This window comes from Peromyscus californicus, unplaced genomic scaffold (assembly GCF_007827085.1).
Source record: "Peromyscus californicus insignis strain IS unplaced genomic scaffold, ASM782708v3 Scaffold_8__1_contigs__length_139910024, whole genome shotgun sequence".
Taxonomy (NCBI): Eukaryota; Metazoa; Chordata; class Mammalia; order Rodentia; family Cricetidae; genus Peromyscus; species Peromyscus californicus.
In genome coordinates, this window is record NW_026294606.1 from 132,903,230 (window position 1) to 132,914,425 (window position 11,196).

Here is an 11,196-nt window from a genome sequence, read left to right on the forward strand (position 1 = left end):
TAAGGTGGCATGGAGACATCATGACCAATTGGTAATATTCAAAATGAAGCTAGTAGGTCAGAAGGTCTTGGTTACGTACTTTTGAGAAAGTTCCTATGAACTTATACCTCCCACTAGACACGATGTGTGCTGTTTCCCCTCACTCTGGACAGCTCATGGATGGACTTCACGTCTGTCAGGTCGTTCTGTTTACCTCGACGTCTGTATAACCACTTCCCCTGACCTGTTACTGTGACAAAACACCACAAGCAAAACAACTCAAAGAAGAAAGAGTTCATTTTTGTCCATGGTTCCATCATGGCAGGGCAGCGTGGCGGCAGCGGGGGCATGGTAGCAGGGGCAGAAGCCGGGCTCACATCTTGAACCACAAGGACAAAACAGAGAGAGTGAACTAGTAGTGGCTCAGGACTTTAGACTCTCAAAGCCCACTTCTAGTGACATTTCCTCCCACAGGGCTATACTAAGAGAGAGAGAAAAATTGCACATATAGGCAGCCTTTGCTCATTAAAGGGATGGCTTGATTCTGTGGGAACATTTCAAGCAGATGGTAGTTCTTCCTATAATTTTTTTTTTTTTTAAGATTTATTTATTATGTTGTATACAGTATTCTGTCTGCACATATCCCTGCAGGCCAGAGGAGGGCACCAGATCTCATTTCATTACAGATGGTTGTGAGCCACCATGTGGTTGCTGGGAATTGAACTCAGGACCTTTGGAAGAACAAGCAGTGCTCTTAACCTCTGAGCCATCTCTCCAGCCCTCTTCCTATAATTTTGTGAAAACATTTCAAGTGGACACTAAGTCCTTCTGTATTATTTTGTGACTTAGAACAAGTTAGGTTACGGTGTGATGTTTGGTGGAAGCTGTACAGTGTGATGCCAATGTTACTTGAAAGGGTGAATAAGAAGAGTTAAAAACTTTAATGGACGAGTAAAGAAAAATTGTGACATCAGGGCTAAAAAGATATTGTAAAACTACAAGTAAATCAGTCAGTGTGTAGACAAAACAGTGAAGTAAAATTACTCATGCTCTACTGACGTGAGAGGGCAGTTTCGTGACGGCATCAGGTCAGTAGCTTCTCCTGAAGGGCCTGAGTGTATAGCACACGTGTGAGTGATTAGTGAGTAGCCGTAAAAAGCAAACAGTTTAAAAGATGGATGAAAATATATTTGATCTTATGAAAATTCATAAGAAATTCAAAATTCATAAGAAGTTAAGTATTTTAAACTCCTCTAGGTTGAAACATACATCTAAATCTATCAATCTGTCTGTCTATGTATCTGTCTCTCTACACATACAAACTTCTCTAGGTTGAATCATATCTAAATCTATTTATCTGTGTATCTATCTACACATACACATATAAAATGACTAAAATTGAAAGATAAAGGAGTAACTGGAAAATACAGAATAAATTATTTATATCTACCCCTAAATGCACAACTCATAAAAAATGATTAAAACCCTACAATCCAGTCAGTGCGATAAATGGGTGAGTCGTCAAGACACTGAGTGCACAGGAGACACCCAGACGGCCACTAACGCGAGCGTTTGCCCAGCTCCATGTACAAGTTACAGCAATTCTGTTATTTTCCAGCAGTGAACACTGCTTTTGTTCAAGCTCAGGATCAGGGCTGGTGTGGGTCAGATCCTCACGGCACTCACACAGTGCTGATGTGGGTGTGAACCAGCATTCTGGAAAGTCGTTTGGCAAAGTGATTCAAAGGCCTTTGATCCAGCCATTTAAGTTCCAGGAATCTCTCTTAGGGATATTAGTAAAAACAGTTCAGTGACATTTGTCATGAATGCGATAATAGAAAATTAGTGTCAACACTGTCCGCTGAGGGAGCCTGGTTAAACAGTTACAGCAGCAGTCATACAGAAATGTGAAAGTGTGCACACGAAGCTTTATGATTGGGGAAGCGGGCACAGTGCTACACACTATTAATTAACAAGCGTTTTCCTCTGTCACTGAAGAAATGGTAATATTTTCCACATCTTTATATTTTCATATATTGCCTTAATTTTCTAAAATGAAAAGTCATCATTTTTATTATTAGGGAAAGGGTTTGTTTTTTTCCCCCCTCTTATAGTTTTCTCTATATTTTTTCTTGTAAATATATTTCTCTATATCTCTAAACAAAATGGATTTCTGTCCCAGTGGATAGAGCTGGTACTGGAGTCTTAGCTCTATGTGTCTGTAGAAATGCCACATGGTGTGTCCTCAGACAGTCACGTGCCAGGGTCACCTGCAGGGCTTGAAGCTGCACCACCTGCCTGTTTGCTGGGCGCTTGTTACCACCTTGTGAGGCTTAGCCAGAGGGTCCTTCTTCCCTTTTAAAGACTTGTTTTGTTTATTTTGTGAGTGGATAGCAGGGCATGAGAGGACAGCTTTGCAGAATTGATTCTCTCCTCCTTCAGCTTTACTGGGAGGGCATCCAGGTCTGCCCCCTTCTGCCTGTGGAGGCAGGGCGTTGCCTAGACTCCAGGCATTCTAAGTTGTAAGAAGTTTTCAATTATTATCTTTAGTAGTTATTTTGGCGAGCTCTTATTTCACAGTGCATTTTTTTTCCTACTTAAAAGGCTTTTGTTTTTAACTAGACCTCATGTCGTACAGCTCCCAGCAGTAATTCTTCACCCCGCTTTCATTCCTCTGTGTTTATTGGTCATCCCTTCTCTCTCTCTGAAGTTTTCTGAACAATTTAGCCCTGGCATACAGGCAGGAGACTTGAGACTGGAGGTTACCCCAGTGAACTACAGGTTTTATTGCACTCTATTTTTGGAGTGCAGATATACTTTCAACTCTGGCCAAGTGGGACATTAAATACTTACCAAAATGAAAGTGTTATGCTTTATTATTTTTGAGAGACTTTGTTATTTCCTGAACGTAGTGGTTGACACAGGGGTGAGTGACATGGTTACCTAGGTGTTTGTCTGAAGGCCTGTGTGAGTATCCCACCTTGACTCCGCCTGTGACTGACGCGGTCTGCCCTCTACAGGAGTCCACCTTTATTACGTTGGAGGAGAGGTGTATGCCGAATGCCTCAGTGACAGCAGCATCTTCGTGCAGAGTCGGAACTGCAACTACCATCACGGGTTCCACCCCACCACTGTCTGCAAGATCCCCAGCGGGTGCAGCTTGAAAATCTTCAACAACCAAGAGTTTGCTCAGCTCCTGGCACAATCTGTGAACCATGGTTTCGAGACAGTGTACGAACTCACCAAAATGTGCACTATTCGAATGAGCTTCGTGAAGGTGAGCCACGCCCACCGTCTCATTCAGGCTAGACCCACCCCCCTGCTTTCTCACAGTGTATAAATTCCTGTCAGCATCTAACAAAGGTGTCAGTGTCCAAGAGGTTGTCATGGGAACATAGACTATGTCCTCTCCTCCCACCGTGCAGGTCCCAGAGATGGAACTCAGGTCTCCAGCTTGTGGCAGACGCCTTTATTCCCTGCCACCCCGAGCCATCTTGCTGTTCCTGCTCAAACTGAGGGTCTAGTGTAGTCCAGTCGGGCCTCTGGCTGGCTGAGGACGAGTTTGAAATCCTGATGTATCAGCTCTACATTTGCCTCCACTACCCCTTTGTAGGGTCTCTAGTGTGTTAGGCCACTGTCCCACCCACTGCGCTGTCCCCGGCCCTGTAGCTACCATAATGCCATAGAAAATGGTATGTATTTAAATGTAGCTTAAATACATCGTCATCCTGAGATGAGCTGAATAAATGCATCTTTGTCCTTCTCCTTTGCTTTCAGTGTGGCCAGGATGCCAGCACGTATCAGTTATGGTTCAGCAGTCCTTGGATGATCTTTTAGGGCCTGTAAGGTGGCTCAGTGGGACCCATGTGATGGAAAGACAGAACCAAGCCCCTCAAGCTGTCCTTTGCCCCCATGTGTATATACACAGTCACACACAGGGAAGGGAGGGGATAGATGTAACAAAAGAAGTAAGGGGAAAAGTTAATCACACTGGAAATTATTTTTAGTTGGTCAGATTTTTTTTTAAGTATTTCTAGTAAATCTTGTGCTGGTGTATAATTCAAAAGTCAGCAAGGCCTTTGCCGTTCTCTCGGAGCGTTCTGTAGTATCAAAGAAAGGAGAACATCCAAGTCGTTGCTCATCTCTGTCTCTTCTGCCGCTAAGTAATGAAAGTGTTAAAGATGCCGTTGAAAAATAACTTTTTAAATGTGTATCTGGGACAGCACAGTCTAGTAACTGACTTGTCTCTGAAGTCTCGAAGATAGCCATTTATCCCGCTTTACCTTGAGGAAGAGTGCTGATCACACACCTGGGTGAGGCAGCCCTCTTTCATGGCTGGCTGACTTCTCGTTAGGCCTGTTTAGTGATGTGTTCATCACTGGGGTGATTCCGGAGCCTTGTTCATCATCGTACAGATCAAAGGTGTCTTCCCCGCTTCTGGCCGAATGTGGCCCCTCTTCAGCACTAAGGGAGGCCTTTCTTTACCCCTTAAAGAAGTTGGCCTGTCTGTTGTGTGCAAATGTGACCAGAGTTTCTTCTTGTTCATTATTCACAAGTGCCATTTAATTTTCCACTTAGCATTTGGGCTCAGACAATTTTCAAAATGAGGCCAGCAACTTGCCCAAGTGTCTTTTGTTTGGAAGGAAGAACATCTCCTAAGTGGCTGTTGACTGGCTGAAGTACAGGGACTTTCTCAGACCTTCTGCTCTTGGTCTGTGAAATGGGGCCAGGTGGAATTGGGACCTTGCTAACTTGAGCTCCCTGATGGGGCTGTGATTAGTGATTTTTGAGCAGCTTTGACTCCTGTGCTCCAGTAAGCTTTCTCCTCGCTTTGTTTCCTATTGATTACACAACTAACAGGTAACCGTTACTTTTGTGTAGCTAAAAACAGCCTTCACTTTAATATAAGGTATTTAAAGATTTATTCTTTTACTCTTGTCTGTGTGTGTGTGTGTGTGTGTGTGTGTGTGTGTGTGTGTGTGTGCCCATGGAGGCCAGAAGAGGGTGTCAGCTCTCTTGTGGCAGGATTTACAAGCAGTTGTGAGCACTTGTGGGTTCCTAGAACCAAACGCAGGACCTCTGGAACAGCAGCAGGTACTCCTAACCAATAAGCCATCTCTCCAGCCCCAAGCCACACATTCACAATGTATTGACATCATTCTTTCAGCAAATACTTTACTACTATTCCAAAAGACGGTACAAGAGAAAAAAAAAAAATGCATCTAAAGTCTCTAGCTTCAAGATGCATGTGGCTCCCGATGGGTTTAATATTAACACAGCATAAAAAATTTAGCAGGCACTGGCATGGAGGGCTAGTCAAGGTGTGATGGATGTGGCTGGGGATTTAGGATAGACAAATCCTACTAGAAAAGTGGTGGGCCGGAGAGACGGCTCAGCAGTTAAGAGCGTTTGCTGCTCTTACAGAGGACCGGAATCCTTTTTCAGCACCCACATCAGGCAGCTCATAATTGCCTCCCAAAATCTGACACCTTCTTTTGTCCTCCATGGGTACCTGCACACACAAGCACATAGATGCACACATGCACACATAATAATAAATCTTTTTTAAAGCTCAGTGACTGTAACGTAACAATCATCACACAACAAATCATATTTTGGCAACAAAAGCTTTGCACACTTAATGTAGCAATGTTGTCTGCCGTGAGGGAGCCTCGGTTTACCTCAGTGTCTCAGAGAAACGACACAGGTCATCTTACTGACATTAAAAGGCAATCTTGTGTTATTTTTGAGATGATTTTTGGTGTTAATATAAAATTTATGAATGTAAAAAAACAAATCTTCCCTATCTGAAAAACCTAAATTTGGCCCAGAAAGTTTTTGTAGAGCTACTGCCTCATGCTGGTGACCATCCTGGATGCTGGAGGTCAGATGTTAGGCCTCCAGCTTCAAAGAACTCACTGTCTAAAGAGACAAACCTGTCTGTTGAATATCCCAGGTTAGCCTCCAACTCAGTGTAGCGCAGACTGACCTTGAAGTCGTCATCATCCTCCTGCCTCAACCTCCCACTAGTGCTGAGATTACAGGTATATACTACCACCTGGCTTCCCTGGTGACTTCTGTGAAGCATCATTGTCCTAACTGGTCATTCTGAAGCCATCTAGCAAACCACCATCTTGGCCTGATGAATGACAGAACATATTCTTTCAAGGCAGCGACTAGGTGTCAGGAAGAACTCTGAGAATGTGTAACTCTTCTCCTGTCAGCTTCACGTGAGACTGAAACATCAAGAGATCTGTGGTGTTGATGGGTCGGAGAATGACAGTCCGTCTGACATCACCGTTACTGTATTTACTGAGGGGAAAGGGGGAATTTGAAGATAGCTTTAACAGGGCTGGGATGTCACTCGGTGGTGGAGTGTGTTGCTTCGCATGTGAGAGGCCTTGGGTTTCATTCCCAGTGTCACAGAAATGGGGAGAAGGGAAGCAAGCATAATCCACACCTGTAATCCCAGCACATGGGAGGTTGAGGCCGGAGGATTGCCACAGCTTTGCAGCCAAATGGGACTATGTAGTGAATTTCAGGCCAGCTGGGCTACAGAGTAAAACCCTGTCTGAAAATAAAAAACAGGGGCTGAGGAGATTGTTCAGCGAAATGCCTCCTGTGCATCCATAAGGTCCTGAATTTGGATCCCCAGTACCCATTCCATAGGAAAAAAAAAATGCCAAGAGGGCTAGTGAGTGGGTAAAGGCTCTTACTGCACAGCCTGGCAGTCCAGGTTCAGTCCCTGTGAGGCATGCTGTATGACACTGTACTTGGGGCGACATGGACAAATGTCTACTCACCCCAGATAGGGAACCAGTGACAGACCAGAGTGTGGATACCACTGAAGTCCAGCTTGGTGAACCATTGGGCTTTATTGGGGTTACTTAGAGGAACAGAAATGACTCAAAGACAGCTCTGTGTCCCCAAAAGCCTACCCCAGCACAGATGGCAGCTCACAGAAGCTGAGAACCTGGAGCTCATTACGTAATACGCAGGCAGCTTAACAGGCTGGAGCATGACTTTTCCCAGCTCAGCCGGTCTGAGCCTCTTCTAGGCAGCTCGCCTTGCCTGTCTCCCAGGCAGCGTAGCTGGTCTAGTGTCTCAGCCGTCCTTACTGCTTTTATCATAGCTTGGGGGGTGGGGGGTGGGAAGGGAACTAGTGAATCTTGTCAGTTTCAGGGACTTCCTAAAGCTTTTGAGTTGTTTGCTTCCTGAGTTTTCAAGAGTTTGCCTATAGGGTGGAATGTTTCACCTCCCTATAGAACATTTGGCAATTAAGGAGCTTCCCTCTAAGATGGAAGGTTTTATCTTTGAAGAAATTGCTACACAACATGTGTAAAGGTGGAAAGAGAAAACTGACTTCACAGAGCTGTTCTCTGAGTTCCACATGTACATTGTGGTGCATGCACACACAAAAATGCAACAGCAACAAAAAGCTGGGTGCATGCTGTGTGTAATTCCTGCATAGGGACAGGTGGGATCCCCTAGGCCTGCTGGCTGGCCAGTCTAGCCTGACTGGGGACAGGTGGGATCCCTTAGGCCTGCTGGCTGGCCAGTCTAGCCTGACTGGGGACAGGTGGGATCCCTTAGGCCTGCTGGCTGGCCAGTCTAGCCTGATTGGCAAAAAGCCCCAGGTTCAGCCAGAGACCTCATCTCAAAGAATACAGTGGAGTGGGATTGAAGAAGACAGCCAGTGTTGATCTGTGTCCTCCCGAGGCATGGGCACACAGATAAAGGGCAAGGGATTGCTCAGTTAAGGGTTTAGTGCTCTCACAGAGGTCCTGGGTTCAGTTCCCAGCATCCAGCTGGGGTGGCCCACAACAGCCTGTAACTCCAGCTCAAGGACCCAACACCTTCAAGACTCCACAGGTATAACGTTCATAGATAAATCCATACTCAAACACATACATATATACATGATTTTTAAAAATAAAATATTAAAAAATAAATAAAGGTAGGCTTGATGGCACATGCATTTAATTCCAGTGTTCAGGGATAAGACAGGTAAGCTCTGAGTTCAAGGCTAGTCTGGTCTAAATAGGGAGTTCAGGCCAGCCAGGACTACATAGTAAGAACATGTCTTAAAAAATAAAATGTAAATAAAGTTTTAACATAACAATAATGTAATGGGAAATGAATATTTAAAATATCTTTATTCAAACAACTATTGAATGTATTTTAAAACTTTAATTATCCAAGACTAGTAATTTTTATTTATTTGAAACAAGGTCTCATTCTGTACCTACTGGCCTGGAACTCACACAATTGTGCCTGCTCCTGCCCTCCCAAATGCTAGGATTAAAGACGTGTACCATCACACCGGACAAAATGGGTGATCTGGGGTCCTTGGATGGACTTTCAGTGACCAATGTCCATCCCCAAAAGTTACCCACCAAATTACCCATGCATTTGTGGTGTGTTTGTTTTCTATGTTTGGACATAGCCACAAGTCCAAACAACTATATGAACTGATGGTATGATCTTTTTATTTCAGAGGCTGAGTCCCTGAGATGAGGGAGTTAAATGACTCTGTTTTCTTTTTCCTAGGGCTGGGGAGCTGAGTACCACAGGCAGGATGTTACTAGCACCCCCTGCTGGATTGAAATACATCTGCATGGCCCGCTGCAGTGGCTGGATAAAGTCCTTACCCAGATGGGTTCTCCCCACAATCCTATTTCATCGGTGTCTTAAAGGGCCAGGCTTCGGTCTCTGGCACACCGTTGAGCCTTGCATGTACTTGAAGGATGGATGTGTCGGACAAGAGGAGGTCTGACAAAGGAGTCTTGATAATACTTGACCTCTGTGACCAACTGTTGGATTGAGAAATTGACAAACCTTGGTAACATGCTGGTGATATCAAGAACCTGTTTAGTTTACATTGTGACATTCTATTGTATAATCAACTAAAATGCTGACTTTTAGCAGGACTTTTGTGTATAGTTAAAAAAAGAGATGGCCAAGCCAGAGACAAATTATCTATTAGAAGAAGAAGAAAAAAAAAAGAAAAAGAATGATCCTAAGCAACCCTTTTGCCTGGAGTGTCTGGCAGAGTGTTATGTTAACAGTCTTTCCGAGTGTGCTTCTCATCAGGTTCCGAGCCCACACTGAATCATCTTCTCATGGGTGTTCATAGTATTTTAAAACTATTCGTTTAGAAATGAATGGGGTTTTTTGTTTGTTTTCAAAGTAAAGGTTAATCTTTATGACATGCATAGTAATCTTTCTAAAACTGTATGCTGACTGTACTGCTGTCAGAATGATGTCAGGCATATGCTCTTTGCTAAATATGTATATACAGAATATTTGGAGGTTATGAATAGTCTAACTGGCTAGTGGATCTAGGAAGTATCTGAGGGGTGGGGTGGGGGGAAGGAGATGAAAACCGCAAACGTAGACTATACCATAAAGTTCAGTTTGCTGCCTTAAGTGAACAAGCTGGTGTCTGAATTTGCTGTGTTCCAGTTTTTTAGAGTTTTATCTGACTTTTTTCCTTTCTTTTCTTCTATCTCATCCACTCTACAAGGCAGTTAAGCAGCTGGTTAATTCCTGTAACTGTGAGAGCAAATGAATAATTCCTCTTATTTGCAAATCGACTGGCTTTGTGTTTCAGTGCCCAGCATGGAAAGCTTGAATTTCATGAGCAGTTTTTATGGAGTTTACAATACAGACACAGGCTTTAATTTCCAAATAAATTGTTTGCCACACCTAGTAGCTCTGCCCATCATTCACAGGTTTAAAGAAGATCCCGATTGGACTCCATTCAAATATTTTTATTTTGTTTTGTTTTTTGTACTGTTTGGTTTTGTTTTCTTCTGTTAATTTTTTCTATTCTCCTCTGCTCTTATACATTGAGTACTTTTATTCCAACACTAGCAGGTTTTCTCTACTGGAAAATTTTGAATAAACCTGTCATCATTGCTTACTTTGATTAAAAATGTGTCATTTTCTTTCTTTGCATGTTAAAATTTTGGATCAGTAAGATGTGGTGCTCTTTTGAGTACTCTCTACCAGATACACAAAGCTCAATTAGTAGAACGAAGACATAGAACCTGACTTGCTAAAAGAACAGAGTGATTTAAAATCAGAAGAGAAAGGATCCATAAAACTTGGGGGAGAAATTAAGAAAAAAATAGGGTTTTTTTGTTTGTTTGTTTGTTTGTTTGTTTTGATTTTTCAAGACAGGGTTTCTCTGTGTAGTTTTGGTGCCTGTCCTGGATCTCACTGTAGACCAGGCTGGCCTCGAACTCATAGAGATCCACTTGGCTCTGCCTCCTGAGTGCTGGGATTAAAGGTGCGTGCCACCGCTGCCTGGCCAAAAAATAGTAAAATTTAAATGTGTAAACTTAAACAATTTTTTGAGGGAGGAGTGTATACCATGGTGCACCTGTACAGGTTAGAGGTTACCTGGTGGAGCTGGTCCCTCCATGATGTGAGTTTCAAAGATCAAACAGGTCATCGGGCTTGGCGGCAAGCACCGTTATCCACTGAGCCATCTCGCCAGCCCTCAGATGTGGAGACGTTTTACTGTGAGGAACTTTGGCAGCATAGTTACCAGTGGATGCCCGGAGTTAACCGGAAGCATAGATTCCCAAACTGAAGTTGCATGCATAGGGTAACCGTGGGAGAATGTAGCCAATGTGGGCCGAGACCTGAGACCGCCCTGGAGGAAATGATGACCATTGTGCGGGTCTTATTGGGATGGGGATGATCTCTCCTCTCCCACCAAGGGGATTTTTTAAAATTTGTTTGAAAAAGAAACAATTTGAGGTCATCATAAATGCCACTGTTTTGTCTCATATTCTTTCCTAGACTTGGTACACAGCTGCTGTGGGATGTCTTTGTGTACACTGTGAACATGTGTTGCTCTCATTGGTTGATAAATAAAGCTGTTTGGCCAACGGTGAGGCAGAAGAAGGTTAGGAAGGACATTCCATCTGGAGAGAGAGGAGAAGAAAGGAGAGTGGGGCAGACCTGCGAGCTGCCACAGGGAGAAGCGAGATGTGAAAGTACCGGGAAGCCACGTGGCCACGTGGCAATGCATAGATTAGTAGAAATGGGCTGAGTTAAGTTGTAAGAGCTAGCTAGTAAGAAACCTGATAGGCTATAGAATTTGCAATTAATATTAAGCCTCTGATTATTTTACAAGTGGCTGCAGGACCGTGGGGCTGGGTGGGACCGGAGAAACGTCTGTCTACACACAACCACAAAATTTAA

The 11,196-nt window shown here is 43.7% G+C and overlaps 1 protein-coding gene across 3 annotated transcripts in view; it reads left to right on the top strand.

The window, feature by feature from the left end:
• Nucleotides 1-9,904, top strand: part of Smad1 (SMAD family member 1) — a 65,102-nt gene extending 55,198 nt beyond the window's left edge. For all 3 annotated transcript variants that reach the window (XM_052727119.1, XM_052727120.1, XM_052727118.1), the window contains 2 exons: nt 3,000-3,256; nt 8,530-9,904. In XM_052727119.1, the coding sequence (XP_052583079.1) occupies nt 3,000-3,256; nt 8,530-8,673 (401 nt within the window). In that variant the 3' untranslated portion in view covers nt 8,674-9,904. The remainder of the gene's footprint in view (nt 1-2,999; nt 3,257-8,529) is intronic.
• The last annotated feature ends 1,292 nt before the right edge of the window (nt 9,905-11,196 follow it).